Source organism: Peromyscus eremicus, chromosome 7, assembly GCF_949786415.1.
Source record: "Peromyscus eremicus chromosome 7, PerEre_H2_v1, whole genome shotgun sequence".
NCBI lineage: Eukaryota > Metazoa > Chordata > Mammalia > Rodentia > Cricetidae > Peromyscus > Peromyscus eremicus.
Window position 1 is genome coordinate 21,392,751 of NC_081422.1, and position 27,028 is coordinate 21,419,778.

General features: G+C 47.5%; 1 protein-coding gene across 1 annotated transcript in view; it reads left to right on the forward strand.

Annotated features, from left to right (window-relative positions):
• The window catches only part of Eepd1 (endonuclease/exonuclease/phosphatase family domain containing 1), a 108,396-nt gene extending 81,670 nt beyond the window's left edge, over positions 1-26,726 (forward strand). The window contains exons 4-8 of the mRNA XM_059267535.1: positions 9,377-9,487; positions 13,225-13,359; positions 17,853-17,991; positions 23,515-23,709; positions 26,040-26,726. Coding sequence (XP_059123518.1) covers positions 9,377-9,487; positions 13,225-13,359; positions 17,853-17,991; positions 23,515-23,709; positions 26,040-26,239 — 780 coding nt within the window. The 3' untranslated portion in view covers positions 26,240-26,726. The remainder of the gene's footprint in view (positions 1-9,376; positions 9,488-13,224; positions 13,360-17,852; positions 17,992-23,514; positions 23,710-26,039) is intronic.
• The last annotated feature ends 302 nt before the right edge of the window (positions 26,727-27,028 follow it).

Genomic DNA, 27,028 nt, shown 5'->3' on the forward strand with positions numbered 1-27,028 from the left:
GGTTGAGGGTTCCTTGCCAGCCATGAGGTGACTTTAGTTATGTCTATAGTGAAATAAGCCTCCAAAAGACAGAAACTTTCACTATCAGGGTGATGCAGTGTAGATGATAGTGGTTTGGAGAGTCAATTAAGTGGTTTCTGGGGAGTTTCTACAAGTATGGCACATATAATCCAGACAGGGGTTAGTTACCCATAATCCCACTGGGGAGGTAAGACAGGAAGTTGGTATGTTGGAGACTAGCCTGCTGGGACATGCTGAGATGCTGTCTCAGAAGAGGGGTGAGGGGACCACAGATATAGGAAAAGCAGAATGTGTGTGTGTGTGTGTGTGTGTGTGTGTGTGTGTGTGTGTGTGTGTGAGAGAGAGAGAGAGAGAGAGAGAGAGAGAGAGAGAGAGAGAGAGAGAGAGAGAGAGAGGTGAAGTCTATTGGTGAAATTCATAGGAAACAGCCTAGAAAGAATTTACTAGAAATGTTAGCATTGGTATTGTACTTATTTTCTCTGTCTTTGCTTTATAAACTACCTGAGCTTATATTATTTATGCCAGCCATTCGCCTCGATTTAATGAAAGCAAAAACTAAGCAAATGAACACAAGATTGCCATCAGATCTCAGCTACCATGTAAGATGGAGTCTTAGCACCTGATGACCTCGGGAGAAGAAAGGAAGTTTTGGAACTGTTTCTGAAAAGTAGAAATAAATGATGACAACACAGTGACAAGCAGTTTGAAACATAAAATCCAGAAGGAGTGTTCTTACCCACATTCATAACTTACTTCAATCCATAAAATCTTTTGCTTTTGAAGAAACTGTCCTTAAAGATGTGTGTGTGTGTGTGTGTGTGTGTGTGTGTGTGTGTGTGTGTGTATGTGTGTTTCCTCAGTGCATGTTACTGTCTCATGTCTGGTGTCTTTTGAGAACACGGAGAGATTACCAGCCAGTAGCCACTGCAGACAACCTGGTTCTGTGCAAACAGGTTAATAATAAATGGTTGTGGGGCTGCTTGTTCCTTATCTTCCTCTGTGGAGTAAGGATGCTTAGACAAGGATGGACACCCATCTAGAACTTCCTTTTGGTCCCTGTGGAAAGAGGAGCTGAGGACCTGCCCTTATAGTGGCCTGTGAAGGATCTGACAGTCATGGTTTCTCTGGACAGGAGAGCAGGGCAGAGCCTTTAGAGCAGGGGTCCCTTGCCCAGGGGGTACAGAATGGTCATGGTCCCCAGCAGAGGGAGGGCTGTGACATGGCATTCACAGGAGCTTGGCTATCATTGGCAAAGCTGACTTCAGCAGGGTGGTTTCTCTTCAGGCTTCAGTTCCAGAGAACTAACAAGTTGCAGCCTGAGCGGGCATTGCATGAAGGCAGGCAAACACTGTCGTCTGGAGTAGTTGGCTAATGTTTTCTGAGTGCTTTGGAGCAATGGAGTTGGCCAATCCTGGCTTTTCATCTTGGCCGTCTTAAGGGCAGTGATTGACCCAGCCATGTCAACCCTCTGAGCCAAATGGGAGTATCATTGTCTGCCTAGAGGGACTGCTGCTATGACACATTGGGAAGAATGTGCCGATGTGTGTAAAGTGCCTGCCCTGTGCGAGACTCTTGGGAAATGTTTCTCTTCCCTGCCTGTGCCTCTTCCTGCTCACTCTATTTTTTTTTTTTTTAACAGAAACACACCTGGTTGTAGATGATCAGGTACTTGAGTGTTCTTATTATTGGATTTACGTGGATTTAGCCTATAAGGATCCCTACCTATTGTTAAAAGTAAGCTTTTATTCTAAGTACTTTAGTAAGGGGGCTTGATGTGGGGTTAAGGAGGCATTGAGGAAAGCTGGTGTAGACCCTTTTTGGGGGGAACCAAGCCACCGGATAGTTGGCCCCAGTATTGTGACAGTGCCATCACCTTCTACCTAGGGTCTTCCTCTGCTATTGGAAAAAGCCAGTTGCTCACTGGGCATCTGAGTAGCAGGGACTGAAATGAATTCCTCTGCTCTCTCCATAGGCCCCAGGGTCTCTGGGCACAGATCCTAGAGGCAGTGCTATGGGAGTACTGTGTGTGGGTTTCAGAGAGGCCTTGGAGCCTGGTGCCTGTGTTTGCATTTGAGCTGAGGTAGCTGCAGTATGGCTGTGTAGGAAGACAGTGCTCATCCTCAAACAATATAGGCCAGGGAGTCTTTTCCTTCTATAAAGGTTTTGGGAAAAGGGGGCGGTGTGAAGATGTTCTTGGCTTTGCTCTCTGACAGTGTTGCTTGCATTCTGTCTGAGCCCTGTCTCTGCCTAGAGATGTGCCAGGGCTGTTAAGGCTGCAAATCACACCACCAAAGAAATAGCTCAGTTCTACTCACAGGTAATATGGCCTTTCAAAGTCTTGATAATTTAGAGAAACTTTACAGTAGGCTTGTTGTATTTAGAGGAAGGTCAAACATGGTTACTATTTAATTTATACTTAATGCAATTAGCACTTGCTTAGTTTTTTTTATGCAACAGGCTGATGCTTTTGATGTGCCTTGGCCATTCATTCCTTTTGCCCACCGTGTGAGGGCTTCTGGTTTCTAATATCATCTGTCATGTCCTGTACTCAAAGCATTCTGATAAGGATAAGCCCTTACTCGCCACTAACATTTCTACAAGCATTGTCTTTGTCTTTGGCCATGATGTATCATATTCAGGTGAAAGTTGAGTCCCTTGACCTTGCGTGACCTGACACTGGGCTTCTTCTCTTTGGGGGAGACAATATATCTTTATAAGGAGAAAACACCCTACCTACTGCATCCACTGAAGTAGATCGGATTTTCTGTGGCCACCCTGAAAACACAGAGGAAATCAGTCTCATCATATGGGAAACTCATTGTTAAAGGGAAGTCACGTCCAAAATGAGGAAAGCAAATGAAATACCAACCCAGGGAAACAGCCTCATCTGGAAATCTGAACCTGAGGTTTCATCCTGGAGCCAACCCTCCCTATCCTTCCAGGAAGCAGGATGAAGTGGCCGTGTGGTGTTGGCTTTAAAACACCTACCGGTTTTCTATATCCGCCTTCAATTAACTGTGCAATCACCATTAGCAATGCATCTGTGCAAACTGATCACAGAGCCAGGGCTCTCTTCCATTTGACTAGAAAAGGAAGCTTGAAACCTCTTAGAGGGTTGGAAGACAGCTGTCTTTATTTCTTGATCATGGCCAGTTGAATTAAGGAATATTCTTTTTAGAAAGGGGAGGAGGTCAAGGTAAAGGAAAACTGCAGAACAAAGGTCCATGAGCAAAAGCAGTTGTTTCAAGTTGTAGGGCCCTTTGGTCACTGCAGAGATAAGCAGTCAGCTGGTCCAGGGCAGAGCCAGCATGCAGCAAACACTGAGGTCACAGCCACAACTAGTCTTTTGTCTTGGCATTTCCCAATGTCAGTGTCCTGGGCACCATGTAGATCGCCATTAAGATGTTTGACTTGGAGACCTCCTGTTGTCAAGACCTAGGGTGGGATGGTGATCAAGCAGTTCCCGTCACTTCTTCATTATGGGTTGTATTAGTTTTCTGTGACTGTGACAAATATTTTGGCTCCTGGTTTTAGACATTTCATTTCATGGTCAGTTGGCTGTGCTGCTTTTGGGCCTGTGCAAGGCAGAACCTGATGGTGGAGAAAGCTACTCACCTCCTGGAAGCCAGGAAGCAGCAACAAGGAGGGGCCACAGTTCCAATAGCCTTTTCAGAAACATGACCCCAGCAACCTGATATCCTCCTGTTAGCCCCCACAGTTTAAGATTCTACCACCTCCCCTTCGAGCCACCTTCAGGGGCAGAGGGTGGAAGCTAGACCAAGGCTTTGATACATAGGCTCTGAGGCTAGTCTGTATCCACATTATAACACTGATCACCTTTCTGGTCACTGGCTGTGGAGTAAATGTTAAAAATGATGTCCCTGGTCATCCTTGTAACTCCTGCTGGGAGAGAGTACCAGGTGGACCCCATGACTTACTCATAGCAAGCACTGCTGCATGCCTGCTGTGTGCCTTCCTGGCTCCTTTCTGATACTATGTTGTGATCTCATGGATCAGCAGCAGAGAGCCACATGGCAGCTGCTTTCAAGGTGTGGGGTTGAGAAGCTAAAGTGGTTTTTGTTCTCAATAATGAAAACCGTCTTCCCAGACAGTGAGTAATGAAAGTAGGAAGGTTGGGCTCCACAGCAGCTGGCCAGCTTCTCTGAGCTTCTCAAACTGAAGAATTGCGTGGGGAAATTTGTCACAACTTTCAACCTTGGGCTTAACCTCAGAGGTTTAGTTAATGAGGAGCAGGGTTTATTAATTAACTATATTAAGAACAAGAGGGCCGAGTGATGATGGTATAAGCCTGGAGAGATACCTGAACATAGCTAGGTAAAGATGAAGGAGATTCAACTCCATGGAATTGTCTTCTGTCCTCTATACATGTGCCCTGGCATACCCCCATGCCGTCTCATAATAATACTAAATAGTTAACTTACAAAAAAAGCAGAAGCCAGCTCAGTTCTGATTTAGGTTGACAATCAGTTAACCATCAGAGTTTCAGAAATATGAGGGAGGGTGGTAGATTGGTATTGGTGCTGAAAAATTGGAATTACAGGGACACCTTTTTTTTAAAAAAAAAAAACAAAAAAAAAAACAAAAAAACACATTTCTCTGCCATTCCTGCTGTTTTGGCCTTTCTGTCTTGGTGACCCAGTTGGAACTCATGAGACTATTATTTCTTCTTTTTGGTTGAGCGGGTAAAACAGAATATTTAAGAATCAGCTGACTTAAAACAGTTTTAGGCACAGTCCAGGTTGAGAGTACTTACAAGATGCTCCTCAGTCCCATGGGTGTGTATTCATTATACATGGCCCTGGGTTACGTAAAGACATTTTCATATGAATATATAATGTACTTTGAGCATATTCGTGTCCCCTACCCATGCCTTTCCCTTGGAGTTGTGTTCTTTGTAACTGAAAAGAGCTCCATTCTGCATATTCAACACACTTTCTGAAGATGCTTTTACTTTCCCGTTGGCATTGCTGGGATCCAAGGGCACTGTAGAGAGGGCCTGGCCTCAACTCCTCTGACCTTGACACATGCTGACCCTTGGTCGGGCAAGAGATTCAGCAGAGAAGACGTATCCCCAGACCCCTCTCTTTAACACTTACAGCTGTGTTAATTGTGACTTAAACCCACACTTCCCCTGTCTGTGGGCGCTTTGCTCATGAACAACTGTGGGCTGTGTGGAGACAGCAGGCCTGTTCTGTACTGGGGCATCTGCCAGAGCGAGGCCAATAGGAAGACAGGTATGCTGATTCCTTACAGCTTCCCCAGCTCACAGCTCATCCTGGGAGCCTGTGGACTTGGATGCAGCATGTCTCTGGAGCCTGCTGAGGGTCGTGCTGCTGGTCTGTGGCCCTTTGATCATCAGCAAGGACCTAAGAGGTATCCTACTGTGTAGGACTGTGTAGCTGTCCTACTGTGTAGGTTGGCTGTGAACTGTAAATGCAGAGTCATCTCTCTTTACAAACTGATAGTTCTTTCTTCCAGTCCAAGAAACAGAAGAGACTCCCACCTCTTACTTAACTCTGATCTGAAAAATTGGGAAGTCATCAACATATTGCCTCAGTTTCTTCAGTTATTATTTGTCATCAATAGCATAAGAAATAAAGAAGAGAGCAGAGCAAGGAATAATGTGCCGTATGGGCTGAAATGTGACAAGGGCCAGGCATTCAGGTGGCTCATGGCGATGACGCCTCCTTTAGGACTTCTAGAGTTTACCAATGAATAGAAGAGTTTTACATAGGAACTAACAAAAGCGTGATATCTTTCCATGGATCACAGCTGCATTTTTAGGAGTGTTTCATTTCCCAGCTGTATTAGGTACTTTTCCCATTGCTGGGACATTACCTGATAGAAGCAACTTGAAGAAGGAAGGGTTGTGTTTGCCTTGTGGTTTGAGAGTAAGCATTGCCTTGTAGTGTAGGTTGGCCTGAAAATCGGAGTCCTTCTGCCCCCCTGGGATTAGAGGTGTGCACCGCCATACCATGCCTTGTCTGAGCTTTGAGTTGTACTCATGAATCTCTCTTTAGTATTGTCACGTAAGGTCATCCAGTCCCATACCAGTGTCTGTTCTGTTGTCCCTGAGGAGCTCCTTTGTCCCCTCTCTGCCCTGCCTCTCTGTGTTCTTTGCACACATCATGTCAGGGCAGGCATGGCAGCAGCTGGTCACGTTGTCTCTCTACAGTCAGGAGTCAGAGTGAGGAATGCCAATGCTGGGCTTGCGTTTTCCTTTTGAATTCAGTCTAGGACCCCAGGCCAGCGAATGATACCACTTACAGTTAGGGTGAATCTTCCCACCTCAAGTCATCTGATCCTGGAGCTCCAGCAGATGTGCCCAGGAGTTTATCTCTCAGGTGACTTGAGAATTTGTCAAGTTTACAATGATATCACACCAACAGAGGACGGTTTTTAGCCAAGAGGACTCACCCCGTCGCTCCGCCCTACTAGCCAAGAAAAGCACTGCCCTCCACTGCTGTGCGGCAGGAAGTGTTGACGGTAAAACTGTGAGAGTTACTATTGACCAGACTCCTGGGTGGACACTTCCCAGACACCCAGCAGCACAGAATACACCCGTGTGCCAAATACCTGCTTAAAACAGAGGGAGTTACCAAGGTAGGAACTTCCAAGAAGAATCCTGTTTGTCCAGCATGGATTTGAAGATTAGGGGCCACTTACATTTTCCACTCACTAGCAAATGGGCTTCTGTGCCAGGGAAGGGTTTACAAAGGCACAGACCATGTCCTGACAGAGCCCACTGTTGGGAAACACAGACATTTAGGTGACTGTAAAAACAGCTCCTGTATAAAGTCGACTTCCCAGGTTCCCTCCACTACCCGGTTCATTTTCTCTGTCGCACTTACTGTGACTTGACTGAGTCCTCGCTTGTGCCCCATCGTCTCTGTCACGGAGTAAGCGAAGTCCAGCACTTTTGAGTCTGCCTCCTGGCCATCAGTTGTGTGGTTATGTGCTGCCCAGAGGGTGTGAAAGGAGCTTCCGCCAGCTGAGGTGCTCTGTGCGGCTGTCTGCAGCGCTGCAGAGTCTAGGCTCGAGGCTTAGGCCAACTGAGGCGGCCATAGCTCTTCTCAAACCTAATTACTCTAAGAGCTGTTACAAGGTGATCACTGGGCCCCACACAGGAGTTTCCGATCCAGCAGACCTGCAATGTGGTCAGGGAATTTCTAACTTGTTTTTGTTTTTTGAGACAGGGTTTCTCTGTGTAGCTTTGGAGCCTTTCCTGGAACTCACTCTGTAGACCAGGCTGGCCTCGAACTCACAGAGATCCGCCAGGTTCTCAGAGAATTTCTAGTAACTTCCAGGTGATGGTGATGCCACTGTTCCTCAGACCACTCAGGAGAACCATAGGATGAGGCCTCGATGTGCTCCACTGTATCTGGTGGATGGATTGAGGCGGGTGGTAACAGGCTCAGAAGCTCCTTAGAAGCTGTGCAGTGTCCCCATGAGGGAGACTGGGATCTGAAAGGGGCCCCAACAGTGGGACTGGAAGCACAAGAGACTTCACACCCAGGTGACAGCAGAATCACCGGGCTTGGGGAGAGATGGGACCAGGGAGGATGAGGAGTAACTGGAGCACTTAGGAGGAAAGGAGTACAGAGAACCCAGAGACACAGGCTGGGGAGGGGAAGAAGGCAGCTGTTTGGGACAAGAGAAAGTAGATGCTTAAGCAGGGCTGGAGGATTCTACGTGAATGTGAAAGAGCCTAGAGTTAGCAGTACGCCTCAGAGCTCAGGCAAGGCCTGGAGTGACGCCACTTACCTGTGACTCAGAGGCAGAGGCAGAAGAGTGATTCAGACCAGCTTTGGCTGTATAGTAAGACCAGGTCTCAAAATGCAGAGGTATCAGCAGTAACAGAAAACCCTGGGAGATAATTTTGAACCAGAGTGACAGGTTTTGCTGTCTTCCATATGATGGTTTAAGCTGACACTATAGGCCTGATGAAGAGCAGCTCAGTAGAGCAGAAGTGTATGGCACTCAGAAGAGCATGGGCTGGAGAGGTGGCTCGGTGGGCAGGAGCACATGTGCAAGCGTGCAGACCTGAGCTCAGATCAGCATCCACACAAAACGGTGGCCCTGACCATGTGTGTCCCTGTAACTCAGCCCCGAGGCAGGAGGATTGCTGAGGCTTGCTGGTTGCCAGCCTAGCTTGGGGCCCAATAAAAGACCGTCTCAAAGGAGTGAGACCAGATGCCGTCCTTTGGAATCTTCATGAATATGCATGAATGTGTGCACTCCTACACACCGATGCATACACCACGCGCGCACACACACACACACACACACACACACACACACACACACACGCACACAGCCAGTCAAGAACTCTCTGTACATGGGGAGCAGGTGAACAGAGAAGTGAGCTGTGTGCTGTAAGATGTGTCAAGGGACAAAAAGGTGTCACCAGGGAGGGACAGCACCAAATGGTGGAGCGTCTTGGACACTGGCCCCAAATCTGACAAATACTGGGGATTCCTTGAAAGAATCACCCGCAGAGGAGTATGGTACAGGAGCTGGTCTTCGGACAGTGCAGTCAGTCACTTTTCAACCCGCCTGTGCTGTTTCAGTTTGCCTCAGTGGTAAGCCGTGCTGTTCCCCTGACACAGAATGTGCACAAGCAAGTTCTGAGCCAGATGCTGTGGTGGACACTGTAATCTGCAGCCCTTAGGAGGCTGCAGCAGGAGGATTGTGACTTTGAAGCTAGACTAGGCCACATGGTGAGATTTTATCTCAGAAGAAGAGAGAAAAGAAATGAAAGTAGCCCTGCATACTGTATTCATACACACGGGCCGTGGTACCACCTGGAGCCCAGGAGACACAGATGGAATAGTTTGCTGGTGCAGAATTAAGCTCGGGTCATTTTTGCCCCCTCTAAGCTAAGCACTGAGGAGCAAAGACACTCCTTTGGGTTTGATCCGCATCCAGGTGCTCCTGGGACCATGTATCCACCAGTGTCACAGTCTATAGAGGGCTCCGACAGATCTTTCTGAAATGCTTAGGCTAGATTGATACAGAGAATCTATTTTTTTTCTGAACAGAAGATCCTCAGGTGATGATGGCTTGTCAGATGATAAATATTTGCTTTCTAATTTTCGATGTTAGTTTAGTTGTGTGGATCTTTATAAACCCTCTCTTTTGTTTTGTTAAATTTTTATGCATTTATTTTGCAGTAGACAAACCATGCATTGCCATTCCTGGTCTTTGAGAACACAGGGACGAAGGTCAGCAGGTCTTTAACTGTTGTGTGGTGACTCAGCATCATCTGTGTCTAGTTTCTAAGGATGCCGTGTACAGGGACCCAGACACACTGACCTGTGTTCTGTCTTTACAGTTCTGTACAGAGCTAAACCAGCCAATCCTGCCCAACATCCGGAAGTGGAAGGGGTCCCGAGGATGTTGGAGGTCCGTGATTGCAGAGAAGCCTTCGAGTCAGCTTCAGAAGGTACCCCTACCTGAACGTTTTTGTATTTAAACACAGTATTTTCCCCAAATCAAGGACAATTTAAATTTTTCCTTTTCAATATCCTTGGTCCTGTTTTGGATATCTGCACTAACTTTTGATCATTTCTAATTCCCTAGGCCTCACTTCATATTTTGATCAGGGATGTATTCCTGCCCAGATAGAAATGGGAGCTTAGCATCTTGGGAAGAGAAATCCTGTCTGGGGCCAAAGCATCTCAAGCATCTCTGTGTTCGTCTGTATGTCTGTCCGTTGTCCTTGTAATCCCTGCGTCACAGCTCTAAGAATTCATGACCACCACAGTTCACGCAGGAAAGCTTTGCTTTCTGAGGTGGAACTTAGGCGCCTGGAGGAGCTCTGTTGAGATTTCCCTCTCTATCGTCCCCAAAGGGATGGGTGGATCTGTGTATGAGCATTTTCATTCTCTCATATATTCATGCCAGAACTACCCACCTTGGAATATTTATATCATCAAGCTCTTTGGTTTTGGGTGTTTGGGGGGCGGCTGGGGGGTAGAGGTTGCCATCAAGTATCTTCCTCCATTGATTTCCACCTTTTACTTTCTTGAGACAAGGTCTCTCAATGAACTGGAAGCTCAGAGATTCAGACTGACTAGTCAGTGAGCGTCAGGGATCCACTGTCTCTGCCTTCTCCTCCAGTGCTGGGGTTCCAGGCCACTGTGTCCAGCTTTTTAGGTGGGTTCTGAACTCAGGTCCCTCTGCTTGTGTGACAGGGACTCTACTGACTGAGGCATCTCCCTAGCCTAGGTTCTTAGATTTTTAAGACTATTTCTTATAATCACTTGAATTGCAAAAACATCAGTGTAATTTTTGCACAAATGCAGATGTTTTTAAGGTTCTCATATGCCCCATCTGCTTACAACACTATGAGTTGTATTTACATGATGGATACTTGTAATTTGGGCTCTTAAATTATTAACGTAGACTAGATTAAAGTTATCTGTCCATTTACTAGTATTGGCTGTATGCCCCTCTTCTTTTCAGTGACTGCTGACAACTGTGCATGTAACTCCTTTCTCTGGGTTTGCTCTTTTGGGGGTGGAAACAGCCTTGCAGTGGGCAGTGAGTTCACAGTGGGCTGAAAGGAACTCACGTGGGACGCATCTGGTTTTCAGAATGTAGCCCGGGGACCTTCCTTTCAGTCCACACAAAAAATAATGCCACTTTGCTTTATTTATTTATTTTTTGTTAAGCATTTTACATGGATATCAGTGTGGGAAAATTCATGTGACTCTTAGAGTCCATTCATCTTCATTCACTCATTCATTCATTCAACAAATCATTCATGAGAGGTTATTCATAAATATGTGAGAAAAATAGAGCCAGCAACCCAGCCTTACCTGTGACCACTCTTTATAAGAACTGCTGAGTATCCCTGCCCCTTTCACTAAGTTTACAGCCATTGAGCGGGACAAGTCAGCTCATGCTCCGTTAGGAGGGGAGCCAAGGCCATCAGAGTGCAGTCACTGAGGGCTTATTTTATCTGCACCATGGAGCAGTAGCCCCTTCCTCAGTTCCCAGGACAGCCCCAGGATAGGAGGAGATAGTGAGTGTTGGGGTGCTTCAGTGATGGAGCACGAACCAGGGCTTGGTGGGATGTCCCTTAGGTGATGGTGACTTTGGACTGGGATTCGTACCAGCATCAGGCTGTAGCCATATCTGGGCCCGGCCACCTGTTGTCATGGAGTGTTATGAGTTCAGTGGGTCTGAGTCACCCAGATTAATAGCACGTGCAATTTCTTAAATTTTAAAGATGCATAGATCCAAGCCGGGTGGGTGGTGGTGGCACACGCCTTTAATCCCATTACTTGGGAGGCAGAGGCAGGCAGATCCCTGTGAGTTCGAGGCCAGCCTGGTGCACAGAGCAAGTTCCAGGACAGGCTCCAAGCTACACAGAGAAACCCTGTCTCAAAAAACAAAACGAAACAAAAAGATGCATAGATCCAAGAGTTATTTTTCAACACAATGTGAGTCAAACATCATCTATCCATGGGCATGAACCTATAGTCTACATGCTGAACAGCTGTTGTGTCTCTGAGCCCTGGAGTCATATCCAGGTACCAACTGGAAGGGCAGTTTACAATGAGAAAGCAGAAAGACATAGGAAGAAATGATTTTCCCCAAAGCAGACCCTTGTGATTGGAAGTGGCAATCTACTGTGAGTCCAATGAGCTATCTCTGGCATAAGTGCTTTTCTATGGCTGTGGATATCGTGGCCACCTAAGTCATATTTGGAAAGGGTGTCTGGGAGAGGGTCAGAGCCACAGTAAGAAGGAAGAAGTGTAGGGATGAGAAAGGTCCCGAGAAGCTGGGTGTGTGTTAATTAGGCCTGAGGAACAGCATCAGAAAGGAGTCCTCCCAGGAGACCCCCTCCTCCCATATCCTGGAGGACTGTGGGGCTGGGGTGGTTTTCAGGCAGACGACATGAGTGATGCCTGAGGAAGCTTGCTCTGGAGCTTCTCCTTGGGGAACAGTAAACAGCCTCAACTCCAGAGCCCACCGTAATGACTTCATTCTCTCTGTCTTCATGAGTCTTAGTCACCCTGAGGACCTTGCCTGGGTCCCCTGGTTCCCGGACACAGCTGACTGAGACCCAGGTGTGACCATACTTAAACTAGTGCGTGCTTTAGTGATGGGCAAGGAGGTCTTGCACACCATAAAAGGTTCACATTCACGTCCCCCCTCCTTCTGTCCTAAGCACACCTGTTCAAGGAAGGTGTGCCTGTCAAATGTCTGTCTGGGATGTGAGCTGAAGTTGTATGTAAGACAGCAGCTGCTCAGAGGTGGCCAGGGTTACTTCAGCAAAGAGGAGCGGTGACAAGTGCTGCTGGCTTGCTTGGTGGCCTGTTGATCTGCCCCTGGTGTCAGACACTTACTTACGAATGCCCTGGTGGCCAGCAGCGGCTCAGCTGGAGTAAGCCCACAGACTGAGACAGGTTTTCATGTTCTGCAAGGCCCCAGAGGCAGTGACAGAAGCAGACAGCATGGAAGCTACTTCTCTGATTCCCAGAGCCAGAAGGGGGCCCAGGACTGTGCCCACTACACCCCAAGTTTGTCTGCACCTCCCCACCGACCCAGGCTTCAGATCTGCGTGCATCCCTGTCCATTTGCCGAATCCCTGTCCATTTGCCGAGAGCCCCTGTTCAATTTCAAGTCACTACCGCCATAAGCACTGACTTCTGTTCATCTGGCAAATACTGATTGAGAAGTGACTAGGCACTAGGCACCCTTTGTGTAAGCAGTCGCTTATCACAAGCCATACCTGCCCCCCCCCCCCAGAGTCTTATCTTTGACCCCTCATATTGGCACTTACGCTGTGGGGTTTTAGGGAAGTTACTCGGTCTCTCTGAGCAGCAGTGGCCTCATCTGTCAAATGGAGATGTGAGCTGTTGCCTCGTGGCATGTGGTGCTTCAAAAAGTGATTCTGGGCCTGGTCTATGCCTCCCTTACCTCCTTCCATGAAGGGAAGAGCCAGGCAGCCTTGGCCATGGGTAAAACTCTGCAGTGGGCACTGGTGCTAGGTGTCTTGTGGCTTACAGGTGTGTTCTTCATTATAGAAACACCCTATGTGAGCGACCTTGAGAGGCCTTACAAGCAGAGCCTGCTGCCCTGTGTCTGGCCCCTCTGCCCTTCCCTGTGCTGTGTGCCTGTTGGAATTAGGAACCTGGTACCAAGACCCTGTTTCCATCTGCACTGCAGGGTCCCTGCTACTCTGGATTCCTGTGGGACACAGCAGCCAGTGTGGAACTGAGGGACATCCCCGGGCAGGAGAGCTCACCCAGCAACGGTCATGGGAAGGCTGTGGGTCCAAATCCATTCCTTGCCAGGTTCAAGGTACGTGCTTCTGTCATTTCAGAAATCCAGTTCCTTCCAAAGGGGAAGTCTTTGTAACACTGTGACCCAGAGAAGTCACATCTTTCTCGCTTGATTTTTTTTTCTCTTAGAGTAGGATCAGTACCTATTCTGGAAGCTCTCCCAGTAGATGACCTTCTGCAGGACAGGAGTGAGGGGATTTTTGAGGGAATCTTAGCCCCAGAGAAATCTTACCCACGGCAAGAAGGAAGACAGTCACATGGGAGGAGTGGTAAACCCTTGTTGTCTTGGCAGAAGGATTGTTTGAGCCCAGGAGTTCAAGACCATCCTAGGCAACATAGCAAAATCCCTTCCAAAAACAGGTAGGTAGGTAGGTAGGTAGGTAGGTAGGTAGGTAGGTAGATAGATAGATAGATAGATAGATAGATAGATAGATAGATAGATAGATAGATATAGACAGACAGGTACACAGATAGATAGATAGATAGATAGATAGATAGATAGATAGATAGATAGACAGATGACGAGAAGAAAGAAAAGTGGAAAACTAATTCATATGGCTGTGCCTAAACATGATAGACAGCAATAACCTTTCTTAAAATCAGGCATTCCCCAAGCTTTGCCCTTCTGGGATAGGGCCAGACTGTTTTAAAAAGTGTGTACTGTGGTCCTATCTGCCTGGTACTAGTTAGTGTGTGCAGTGGTTCTAACTGCCCTGTACTAGTTAGTGTGTACCGTGGTCCTATCTGCCTGGTACAGTTAGTGTGTGCTGTGGTCATAACTGCCTGGTACTAGTTAGTGTGTGCAGTGGTCCTACCTGCCCGGTACTAGTTAGTGTGTACCGTGGTCCTACCTGCCCGGTACTAGTTAGTGTGTACAGTGGTCCTACCTACCTGGTACTAGTTAGTGTGTACAGTGGTCCTACCTTCCTGGTACTAGTTAGTGTGTACAGTGATGTCCTACCTGCCTAGTACTAGTTACATGTGCAGTGGTCCTACCTGCCTGGTACTGGTTAGTGTGTGCAGTGGTCCTACCTGCCTGGTACTGGTTAGTGTGTACAGTGATGTCCTACCTGCCTGGTACTGGTTAGTGTGTGTAGTGGTCCTACCTGCCTGGTACTGGTTAGTGTGTGCAGTGGTCCTACCTGCCTGGTACTGATTAGTGTATGTAGTGGTCCTACCTACCTGGTACTGGTTAGTGTGTGCAGTGGTCCTACCTGCCTGGTACTGGTTAGTGTGTGTAGTGGTCCTACCTGCCTGGTACTGGTTAGTGTGTGCAGTGGTCCTACCTACCTGGTACTAGTTAGTGTGTACAGTGGTCCTACCTGCCTGGTACTAGTTAGTGTGTACAGTGATGTCCTACCTGCCTAGTACTAGTTACATGTGCAGTGGTCCTACCTGCCTGGTACTGGTTAGTGTGTGCAGTGGTCCTACCTGCCTGGTACTGGTTAGTGTGTACAGTGATGTCCTACCTGCCTAGTACTAGTTACGTGTGCAGTGGTCCTACCTGCCTGGTACTGGTTAGTGTGTACAGTGGTCCTACCTGCCTGGTACTGGTTAGTGTGTGCAGTGGTCCTACCTGCCTGGTACTGGTTAGTGTGTGCAGTGGTCCTACCTGCCTGGTACTGGTTAGTGTGTGCAGTGGTCCTACCTGCCTGGTACTGGTTAGTGTGTGCAGTGGTCCTACCTGCCTGGTACTGGTTAGTGTGTGCAGTGGTCCTACCTGCCTAGTACTAGTTATGTGTGCAGTGGTCCTACCTGCCTGGTACTGGTTAGTGTGTGCAGTGGTCCTACCTGCCTGGTACTGGTTAGTGTGTGCAGTGGTCCTACCTGCCTGGTACTGGGTAGTGTGTGCAGTGGTCCTACCTGCCTGGTACTGGTTAGTGTGTGCAGTGGTCCTACCTGCCTGGTACTGGTTAGTGTGTGCTGTGGTCCTACCTGCCTGGTACTGGTTAGTGTGTGCAGTGGTCCTACCTGCCTGGTACTGGGTAGTGTGTGCAGTGGTCCTACCTGCCTGGTACTGGTTAGTGTGTGCAGTGGTCCTACCTGCCTGGTACTGGGTAGTGTGTGCAGTGGTCCTACCTGCCTGGTACTGGTTAGTGTGTGCAGTGGTCCTACCTGCCTGGTACTGGGTAGTGTGTGCAGTGGTCCTACCTGCCTGGTACTGGGTAGTGTGTGCAGTGGTCCTACCTGCCTGGTACTGGTTAGTGTGTGCAGTGGTCCTACCTGCCTGGTACTGGGTAGTGTGTGCAGTGGTCCTACCTGCCTGGTACTGGTTAGTGTGTGCAGTGGTCCTACCTGCCTGGTACTGGGTAGTGTGTGCAGTGGTCCTACCTGCCTGGTACTGGGTAGTGGGGAGTTTCAGAACGGCCACGTTTGGCAGAGCTGCTCCAAGTTCAGCTGCCCCTCGGGCCTCATTGTTTAGATGTCAGGAAGAAGGGGCCCATTGAAGGCTTGTGGGATTGGAGGTGGGATCCAGAAGGAGTTCTGGGCTGAGGGGCCCCGGTCATTGGCATCTCCATATATGTCCTTGCCCATGAAGAAGCCATGTCAGCCATGTCTGGGGGCAGCTAGGCAGGTGGATCTGAGTGCCCTCCTTCAGTGGCCTGCATGCCTCTGGGGAGTGTTCCTGAATACCAAAATGCTTTGATGCTGGACGACACAGGGGAGAGGAAGCCAGAAGGTCACTACAGAGGCAGTGAACCTCATCTCTGTTTAACTGTAAATTCCAAGTCAGGCAGCTTGATCCCTTGCAAGAGCCAGTACGTCCATTTTCTATTGGACATTGCTCCCCAGCAAATGAGCTCAGCATCATTTATCTCTAGCAGGAGGTGGGGCTTGGGGATAGCCTGTGTCGTGGGATGTATAAGCCCCATGTGTCATCTCTCGCATTTGTAGCTGCAGAGATGATGGGACTGGTGTATGCTCACATACAGATGTGTCTGTTGTGGTACTCTGTGGCTCCTTCCATCCCTCTTCCTGTGATATTGATGAGGTCCTGTCTGCACACATGGTACCTGTGGTTCTGATGCATGAGTTGGCCAGGATTGTCTTTAAACCTAACATTACACTTAACTTTTTTAGGGGGGCGTTTTTCAAGACAGGGTTTCTCTGTGTAGCTTTACGCCTTTCCTAGAACTCACTCTGTAGCCCAGGCTGACCTCAAACTCACAGAGATCCACCTGCCTCTACCTCCTGAGTGCTGGGATTAAAGGCGTTCGCCGCCGCCGCCGCTGCCGCCGCCGCCGCCGCCGCCACCACCACCACCACCACCACCACCACCACCACCCGGCTACACTTAACTTTTGATGACACATGATTTGTCTTGGCCCTGGCTTACTGGAACAGCCGCCACAACCAGCTCATGTAACTAAAAGGCAATCTGGTATTTTTTTTTTTTCGGAACTATTATTTTTTGAGAAAGAATCTCTGTATGTGGCCTACATAGGGAACCTCCCAGTCCTACCATCCTACCCCCTCAGCTTCCCATGTGCTGGCATTACAGAGTGAGCAACCATGCCTAGCACCTCTCAAAAACAACTTGTAAAACACTGTTTTTAGTTAACATTAAAAGGCAAGCTATTTTTTAGTAGGCTAATGAGAAGGATAGTAGCCGTGGCATCAGGAGTGACGCTTCAAGTCATCTGAAGCAGTCACCCAGCCCAGCCCTTGACTTCTTGTTCTTCAAGTCATGTTCAAGTCAGGGCCCACGGTCTGGGACACAGAGAGCTATCCTCACAGGCAGCGTGCCCCAGTCCAAGTCTCGAGGTGTTTCTCTGGCAGAGACAGCAGCAGTTGTGGAACTATCAGTCTTGGGTGCCATGATTTGTGACCTGGGGACACACCTACAAGACAAGACTGGCACTCTCCACTTCTCGGGGCCCCTACACTCATCCTTTCTCAGAAGTGTTTAGTGTTTGTTGCCGTGGCAATTGAAAAGGCAGAATTGCTAAATGCAGAGCAGCTGACCAATGTTATGATTGCCCAGAAGATAAACTGCCCTTATATGTACACACTTTTAAGACCACGAGAGTCATCTTGGGGCCCAGGCTCTGGCTATTATATCTTCTGCCTAGTGTTGGTGAGCTTTGGTTTTTACAAAGGAAATAAGGTTAAAGTGGATGTTAGCACACAATTTGTTCCAAAGGAACAAAGAGGACTGGGTGGGAAACTTCAGGCTAGCCTTGTGGATAACAGCCTTGGGTCTATAACATCTAGATGCTGGAGACACCTCCTTCTTGCTTACAATTGCTCAGAAGGTTTACAAAAGTTCTAACACTTCCAGATAGGTGAAGTTTTTTTAGATCTGAAGGAGTAGAGGTAGGAGGCTGGAAGGGCATTAGTGGTAGACTTTAGAGTAAAGGAATCTAAAATAAAATACCTCGCGTTGAGCTAGCTTTGCTTCTGTGTATCACCATCAACTGTGTGATGAAGCTATTTATGAATCAGCTGTAAAAAATAAAAGAAACATGAGTATCTAAGCTTTTTCCTTTTGCTGTGTTTCCTACTACCCAGGTGGGAAGTAATGACCTGACCCTGGTTAACCTTCAGCTGACAGCCCTGGCCCTTCCAGGGGCTGAGAATTCAATCAAGAATCACAGTGATGGCCACCGATTGTTGAACTTTGCACTAACACTACAGGAAACTCTGAAAGGTAGGGAGTCCCTTTCTTTGTGGCTGGACACTACTCCTTCAGGGCAGGCAGTGGTTCCTCTTTCCAGACATCTCTCTGACCTCTTAGCCCAGCTACTTGCCAGCAGTCATGGGCCCAGGGGCAACCACACTCCCTGCTCTTATGGATCCTGGCTGACCTTTCTGTGTATACCACCTTCGTGTCTGAGGGCCTCTCCAGTGGGTGCCAAGTTGTCAGCAATGTGGTCTGTCAGCCTCTTGGATATCGAAAACTAGATGAGCAAGTATAAGTGGTGATATTCCTCCCTGGGACAACACATCCTAAGTTTACTCCTCTCGTGGTACCACCTGCAGATCTGCACATGTCCTTGTGAAAGATGAACAGGAGGTGACACGGTGAAAGAATTGCATCTGGAGATCTTGAAACCCCTCCCATGTTCTTGAGTCTTGACTGCTCTCCTGGCTTCCTAGACTTCTTGTCAAACTTGTCCCATCACAGTGGGAGATTCCGTAAATAACTGACTACAGAAATGTTTCTGTCCAGTTATAACTTTGCATTTAAAAGCTTTTTTATTGTAGTAAAATAGACAAAAGTTGCCATTACGATGATTAGTAAATTCATTCACAGCGTTCAGTACATTCACACTATTATGCTTCTGTTACCACCTCCTATCTTCAGAATATCGTCATTTTCCTTCTGAAATGCTATATCCACTAAATCCTGATCCCCTGTTCCTTCAGTGCCCAGCAGCCACCAAATTATCTTTTTGTGTGTATGAATTTGACAACATACTTCATTTAAGGAGAATCACATGGTATTTTCCCTCTGTGTCTGGCTTTTCTCACTTAGCTTAGTATTTTCCAGATTAGTGTGTTGTATCATGTATTAGACGGTCCGTCCTTTTTGTGGCTAAATAATATTCTATTGTGTGTGCCACATTTTATTGTTTATCCACACATGTGTTGGTAGGCTCTTGGGTTACTTCCACTAATGTGTACTATGAATATGACCAGCACTCTGGCCAGCATTCTACTTAAATGATGAATATTCAGGCTGAAAAACAGTTGAACAAACAGTTGAAAAACAGTTCAAACTGAAATATGCCATCTAACAAGTAATTGTGTGGGAAACTCTACACCCACAGCTAGTCTCTACCTATTAAAAGGATGGCTTGGGACCTTTTCATAATAGTGGACATTTCTATTCATCTCTACCTTTTAGATGCAGAAAAGAAAGGAAAAATTATGCTAGTTCATAATTTTTCTGCCTTAAGCAGATACCATTCACCCTCTGGTCTCCAGGGAGAGTTCAGGATTTTGTCAGAAAACTTCAGGCAGATTCCACATTACCAAGGGACTACTGATTGACCCACAGCATGACTCAGCCTTGACACATCCAGGTAGGGACAGTGACTCATGTCCCCCATGTCCCTGCTTGTAACTAATGCCCAGTTAAATGTTAACTGGTGACCCAGCGAATTCAGGAAATGCTTCAGCCTACAGCAAAGGAAAATCGATGAGTACAGGGTTCTGCTCAAAGGAAGATAAAGCCGCCTTTCCAAAGAGAGAGACAGAAGCATCTGATTTGCAAACTCTAGGCCTTTCTGCCTTTGTCTGGAATGTGAATCCCATTTGGGATCCTATCATGTCCTTTCACAGAACTTTCTTTCAATCTAACAGGGCTTGGGGACAGGGTCTCCCTCTGTGAGCCCAGCAAGTGTGAAGTAGGGTGCGCTGCTCACAGCGTCTGGTTGGAAGGCCCTCAGCTAGGTGTGCACCTCAGTGGAGACTCATTTCAGTTCTTTCTGGCCCTTTCTAAATCAAGGGAAGCTCTGGGGAAATTGGCCCAGTACTTTCTTCCCTCCCAGGAACTCAGGGAACAGTGACTAGGGAGCCCACCCAGGCATGTGACTAAGAGGAGAATTTGGGCTTCTGTGGCTGCACATTCTCAGGGGCAAAGCTGCTGCCATGTCACCTCTGACACACATTTAGCTGGAAGAACAAGTTGTGAGAAATATGGATGTGCCTATTCAAAAAGAGCCTTTGTTTTCATTTGCGAAGCCACACAGAACTGGCTGATTGACCCCTGACACCAGCCTCCCTCCTGCTTGCCAAGCTGCCCTTTCCCACCAATCCTCAGGTCCGCACCTCACAGAAAGCCGACTTCATTTACATGGGAATCTCCCAGAACCCCAGGTTTTCCTACCAGTAGACATGCTAGCTTTTGCCTTCATTCAGAGGTCTTCCTCCCACCACACTCCTCCATTCAGAACCGATTCAGTGTCTGCATGGGCAGCAGGCCCTGGTCTGAGTTCTCTATGTGTCAGGGTGAACAGCAGCTCCAGCCTCTCCCTCTCTAAGTCTTTGTGAAAAATTCTGGGTTTGAGGGCCACCTCCATGACTTTGGGCAAATTATTTAGTTTTCAGGTCTGAGCTTTCTACCTACAAAGTGGAGACAGTGACATCACCTGTCTCATGGGAATGGTGGCAATTAAATGACATGCTCATGTCCAAGAAATGGTCAGTGTAGTCCCTGATACACTGTAAGGGCTTGGTGACTGGTCATTGACCCTGGTCAGGTATGGCTTGTGATCAACAATACTCTCAAGCTGGTTTTCCTGTTAGAAACTGGCATTGATTTCCCCAAACAGTCCAGGCTTACCCTGATTTGTACCACTGGATGTGATCTATATGTTATGAAGTAGAGTATCAGGAGAGGCTTCTAGTGGGCAGGAGAGGCTTCTAGTGGGCCCTTCCTGCTGGAGGAGGGTAACATTTGTAGCACACAAGTGCCCCCTGCTGGCCTCTTGTATCATTTCACTTCAGAGTTCTTTCCCTTTAGCCATCATTACTGCATACTCACACCGAAGAAAAGGAATTTGCTGAAGGCCTTGGACGTGCCATTGTTTATGAACTGCTTTCTCTAACGTGTCTCCCACAGCGTGCAACAGAATCCTCCTTCCCTAGGGCCTGTGGCTCCCCTGCAGTGAATTCCCTGCAAGGGTCAGCCCTGACCCTGGGAATCTAGCAGAGCCTGGCTGGGGCCATTGTTCTTTTAGAATTCTTACTCATATTACTTGGGAAATACTTCATAACCATTCCATTTCCTGCAGGCTGTGGGAGAAATGTCTAAAACACTTCAAAGAGACAATCCTGCCCCTTGGCCCCTGCCCTCCCTTTGTAGACCTTCCCTACACACAAGTAAGTCATTTCTGCCACTGTTTCTGCCAGACTCTTGTTAGTGTGGCCCAGGAGAGAAGGAAGGAGGCTTGTGCTGCTTGGGAGGTCCTGGGCCAGGTATTCACGGGAACTCAGATCTTCCATGTCTAACAACAGCTATCAGGAAATGGGTTGTTCTCTCCATGTGATGTACCAAAGCTCTGCCTAAGGCCACCAGGCTGAGAGGTGGCAATGCCCATAGCCACCTAGCTCCTTTCTCCTAGGACAGGGACAGGAAGCTGTGTTCACAGAAGTGCTACTCTGTAGAGTTAATTGCATAACCACACTTCTAGCTATTGTGGGAAGCTGAGACATGGCAATGCATATTCAAGGACTGCCTGGGTCACAGGATGGTCAAGGCCATCCTGGGCAACTTAGGAATGTCTTGTCTCCAAGTAATAAGCAAAGAGAGGGCTAGATAGAGTCCTTGCCTGTAGTGTACCACATTCAGTCTCCTGTATGTGAAACAGAAAGGAAAAAAGAGGAAAAGAAACTGTGGTCCATACTTATCATCCCAACTGTGGATAATCATGAGTTCCAGGCCATTTTGAACTGCACAGCAAAACTCTGCCTCAAAAACCAGAGAGAGAGAGAGAGAGAGAGAGAGAGAGAGAGAGAGAGAGAGAGAGAGAACCAGAACTGTTGATGACACAATGTTTGACTTCATTGTCGCTGTAGCGGAGGCTTGAGATGCATCTCTATGTACCAGGGGGTCACTGTGCTTTACCGTATGAGGAGCCTCTAATCAGCTCATGAGTCCTTAGTACCTGAGGGAAGGAGAGTCTGCACAGCACCAGCTCTTGGTTTTGAACACACCTTCAGGGGGAGGAGATGGGGTTTCTTGGAGAAGTGGCTCACTCTGGGGCTAGACTAGAAAAGATACAGATAGTTCTGGGGCATTTCGGCAGGTGGCAAAGAACGAACACACTTAGACCAGAAACAACATGGAGGAAGAAACTTGAAAGCTCCTTGCTGGAAAAAAGGAAGTAACAAAGTAAATAGCACAGTACTGAATTATAACTCAGGGTTTAAAGTAAATAACCAGTTCATACTCGTTGTAAACAAATGCTTGAATAAATTAATAAATTCTTGTGCACAATTCTAAAAATGTGTGTAGGTACTCCATCCTTGAGGCCATGGGGCACATCTTATTTTTCTCTGCATAGAAAGAAGACATACTAAATCGTTTGAGTGAGGATGCTTGCTGTTGATGATAGTGTAATTCCTCACATTGCAGGATTGGCATGGGAACAGCCTCTGGCAATGAGGCCAGCAGCATCTAGAATATGAACAATGACCATACTTTTAACTGGTCCTCTGTACTAAGAACAGGAAGCAGAAACACAGATACTTGGGTGAATTTCTCACTTCAGCATCATTTACAGCAGTAACTTTTGGGGAAAATCTACGAAATGGCCTATAACAGGAGGATAGTAAACTGCATATGTCACTTTGGGCGATGGATGCTCTCAGTTGCTCTCTGAGGGAGGGGAAGACACCCAGCCTTTCTCCTGGTTCATTGTTCTGACCTGATTCCCAGGCATAGAGAACATGCCTGCAATCAGAGAGTAGCTGCCACCTGCCTCTCTTTCATGGAGGTCAGAATACAATTTATCAGAGCCGATTCTCTCCTTCCACTATGTGACTTTTGGGTATCGAACTCAGGTCACTAGGCTTGACCGCAGGCACTTTACCTGCCGAGCCAGCCCACATCTGGCTTCTTAAACCTTCACTCTGGAAGCATCCAGCTACTCCAGGATTTACCAGACTGTTTCATTCCTCCGAGCTCCTGAACATGTTCCTCCCATCCTTATTGTCCTGACAGCACCTCCCAGGAGCCAATCTGGCCACCCTCCTTGTACGACATGCCCTTGGTACCTGTTTCTGGTTATGTCCCTATCCTCTGCTCCTGGTGGTTTTTTCCTCTGTCTCTCCATTAGACTGTGAGCTCCTAGAGGGCAGGGATTGTGTTTTCTTCATCCATGACTCCTGCATAAGCAGCTTCTGAGGAGGCATGCTGTAAAGGTTTGCTGAACTTCTGCTGGATATCTGAGCAAGGTCTTTTTTCCTTTTTCCACTGTAAGTTTAGGGCCCAGAAAGACTGAATGGGGTGTTCCTGTCTCACACTACCCCTCATTTTCAAATTATCCTATGCTTAAAGTCAGTGGGTACACAAAGAATACCAGGAGAACAAGAACTAGGCCTGTGGCCCCAACCCTGAGTGGCCAAGCTGGGGAATCCCCGTCCCCTCAAGTGGCCGGGGCCAGTGCTGGGTTTTGCTTCCTGCCTGCTCTTTACTTCTTGATTTTCTTCCTTCCATTCCCAGGAGAAAAAGATGTTGTTATTTTGGGGGATTTTGGACAAGGGCCCGATAGCAGTGATTATGATATCCTAAGGAGAGAAAAATTCTACCACCTGATCCCAGCTCACACCTTCACCAACATCAGCACCAGGAATCCCCAAGGCTCCAAGTCTGTGGACAACATCTGGATCAGCAAAAGCTTAAAGAAAGTGTTCACAGGTAGGGGAAGTGCCTCCCATGCCCGTGCTCTGTACTGTCTGTGTTCAGTAGTGGGTCATGGACCTGTAAACATCTGAAGTGACCGATATTATTTTGTTCCTCTTCTACAGATACTTACAGGGCTGTGATAAAAGAGAGATTGTGTCATTGTTTGGTCAGAGACACATTTAAGAGGGAAGGGCATGTAACAGATAGTTTAAAGGTAACCATTAGTCCACGTAAGCATTTTACATGTGAACCCAGCTATAGTCACCTCTGAAGGTCATCAGGGTCATGATTCAGAGATGAACTGATGGCTTACGTGAACTTTAAGGATGCTTAGTCATTCAGTGAACATTACCAAGTATTCAAATGCTGTGCTATGACATGAGATATACCACACACTTACAGGGATGAGAAGACACGTCACTGTTAGTGTTTCTGTCACTGTGACAAATATACCCAATATCACCAACCTAGAAGGAAGAAAGGTTTACTTGGACTCCTAGTTTCCAAGGCTTCAGTCCATGGTCACCTGGCCTGGCTGCTTCTAGACCTCTGGTGAGATGGTACATTGTGGTAGAGATATATGGGCACCCGTGGGAGGCCCCTGTGTCAGGAATCATGAGCCCTTCTTTCATCTGTCCTCTCCCCTCACACGCCTCTTAAAGCAGCCACAAAGGAGAGCGAAGGATTCAGGGAGGGGCTGGAGTCCAGTGTTCCTGAAACGGCATACACTCAGTGACTTAATTTCCCCCACCTCCTCAACCTTCTACCAATCCCCTCTAGTACCATCATCCGGGGACCAAGCCTACAACCTGTGAGGTTGTAGGGAACATTTAGGAACCAAATCATAACACATCATATCACAGCAGAATGAGAGAAGTACTCAGAGATCCACAAGGGACACAGCATGGTGGATGTCACCTGTCCTCAGACTGTGACCCAAAGAGCTGGGAGATAGCAGTATGGAAAAATGGTAGGCTCTTCTGTGTATGTGAGTGCTGCAGACAGAAGGAACCTGGAAGGGACCATCCCCTGACCTGCAGTGGGGTCATTGATAAAAGACAAGCATGGCGTTCTCAGCCTCTCCTGCAGCTTTTCAGAACCCAGGTGGATGCATCATGAACCTCAGAGAATGACTTAAACAGGGAAAGAAGCAATTCCTGGGTCCCACTGCAAGACACCACCACACAGTTGGGGCCCCGCTCTTTGGGATTTAGAATGTAGATGACTATGTTCCCAGCACTTTCTTCTCTCTGGACACTGGTTTCCTACTGGGCTCCAGTGGGCATTGACTGTCTCATCTGAGGCAAGATGTAATTTGCAGAAGTGCTTTGGAGGCCAGGGCCTACTAGGTCCCCCGGAGGACACTTGTGGGAGGCATGTGTATCAGAATAGTGAATCTGAGCCATTCTTCCATCTGCTCCCACAGCCACCCCAAGGTGTGGAAGCTGAGGTATAGGGACAAGTCCGTGTTGTCCCGTCCCCCGCCCCCAGCTGTCAGGCAAGGTGCCTAGGCCAAAACCAGAATCCAGGCCCTTCAGATCTTACATTAACCCTGACGTCATTATCACAGAGGACTGCAACAGTGCCTTGTAATTATTTTATAATCATTTGTTGATTTCATATATTTATTTCATATATTTCTGTCTTTGCTTCAAAGGTATCATTACTTTTTCAATAACCACTGTAAGTTTCTCTTTTCCATCCTTTCTGTAGGAAGAAGTTGTCCTCTAGCCTCTCTTAGGTGATTTTTTTTCTTTTTGCTTTGTGAAGCAAATCTTTCACTGACTATCAAATTATTTTTATTAGTTTGTTATTAGTGGGATAGTAGAGTACTTGCCTACCACATGTGAGGCCCTAGGTTTAATCCCTAGCACTGAAAAAAAATGAATTAAAAATACTAATTCAACTCAGGTTATAATAAAAGAGGACATGAAGTTGGGGGGTAGATACATTTGGGGGTCAAGGGACAGTTGGAGAGAGTGGGGTAGATATGAACAAGACACATTCTATATGCATAAAAATTTAAGAATATGCTAAAATATTTTTAAAAAATGATAAAAAATCTTATTTTAGTTTTGTTGGCCATATTATCACTGCATGAGCAAGGAGCAGGTCCTCCTGCACACTGTTTAACTGGACAAAGGGCCTGGCCTCTAGGTGCTTTCAATGCCTGTGAGAGTAAACTGCCATCTTTTATATTATATGAAAAATAAAATATAAAATTGGCCCTGAATTCTTGTTTGTGCAGGTCAGTTTACCAAGGTCATCAGGGCACCTTGACTTACAGATGAGTAGTGCTGATCACCCCTTGTTCTAATTCTTGGTCTCCTCTCTCTCTCCAGGTCACTGGGCTGTAGTGAGAGAAGGTCTCACAAACCCTTGGATTCCGGATAACTGGTCCTGGGGTGGAGTGGCTTCTGAGCACTGTCCTGTGCTTGCTGAGTTGTACATGGAAAAGGACTGGAGCAAGAAGGAAGTCCCCAGGAATGGCAACGGAGTCACCTTAGAGCGGAGTGAAGCCAACATTAAGCATGAGCGATGATGACATCACTGTTTCCACCCTCGGACTCAGGAGGGCATGGGAAGGAGCTGACTCTGCACGGTGAGAAGATCCAGGGCCTTTGACTCATCATTCTGAGGACTTGGTCTTGGTCCCTGGAGCACGGCCTGCTTTGTGAACACTCTAGAACCTTTCCTGAGGGGAGCCTGTCGACAAGGCACTGGCTGTGCTGGGCACCAGGCGAAGCTAGCTGGAACTGCAGCATCTCGATGCTGGACAGCTGAGTTCAGGTTTGGGGCGGGGGCTGCGCTGCTGGCCGCGTTGAACAGCAGCGTGAGAACCGAGACTGCGGTAAAGCGGAGGTGAGGGGATGGCTCAGGCTGACAAGCAATGCCACCGCTCTCGTTTCTGCCTCACCAGGACGTGGTGTTCTGCCGACAAATTCCAGGAAGCTTTTAACTGTGATGAATGCACTTCTCAAAGATTTTTAGTTTTGTTTTGAAAAGTAATAATAAACAGATTAATCTGACTGGCTGCAGTAAGGGTGTGGGATGGGCTGCCTTGCTCTGTCACCTTAGTCTGACCCTCCCTGTGGGCCATGGCCACCTACTCCCAAATGCTGTTTTCTACCCTGTGCTTTTTATGTCCCTACCTGAGACCCTACAAAGGTACCTTTCACATGTCTGGCATCCCCATTATCTCTTCCCTCCCAGCTTCTCTTTCCTCTATATGTCATCAGATTTTTCCCCTGGAGGACCACTTTGCTTCTGGGCCTTTAGTGTAGGACATGAATCCCGTCAACTTCCTCCCACTTTCCCACACATTTGCTTA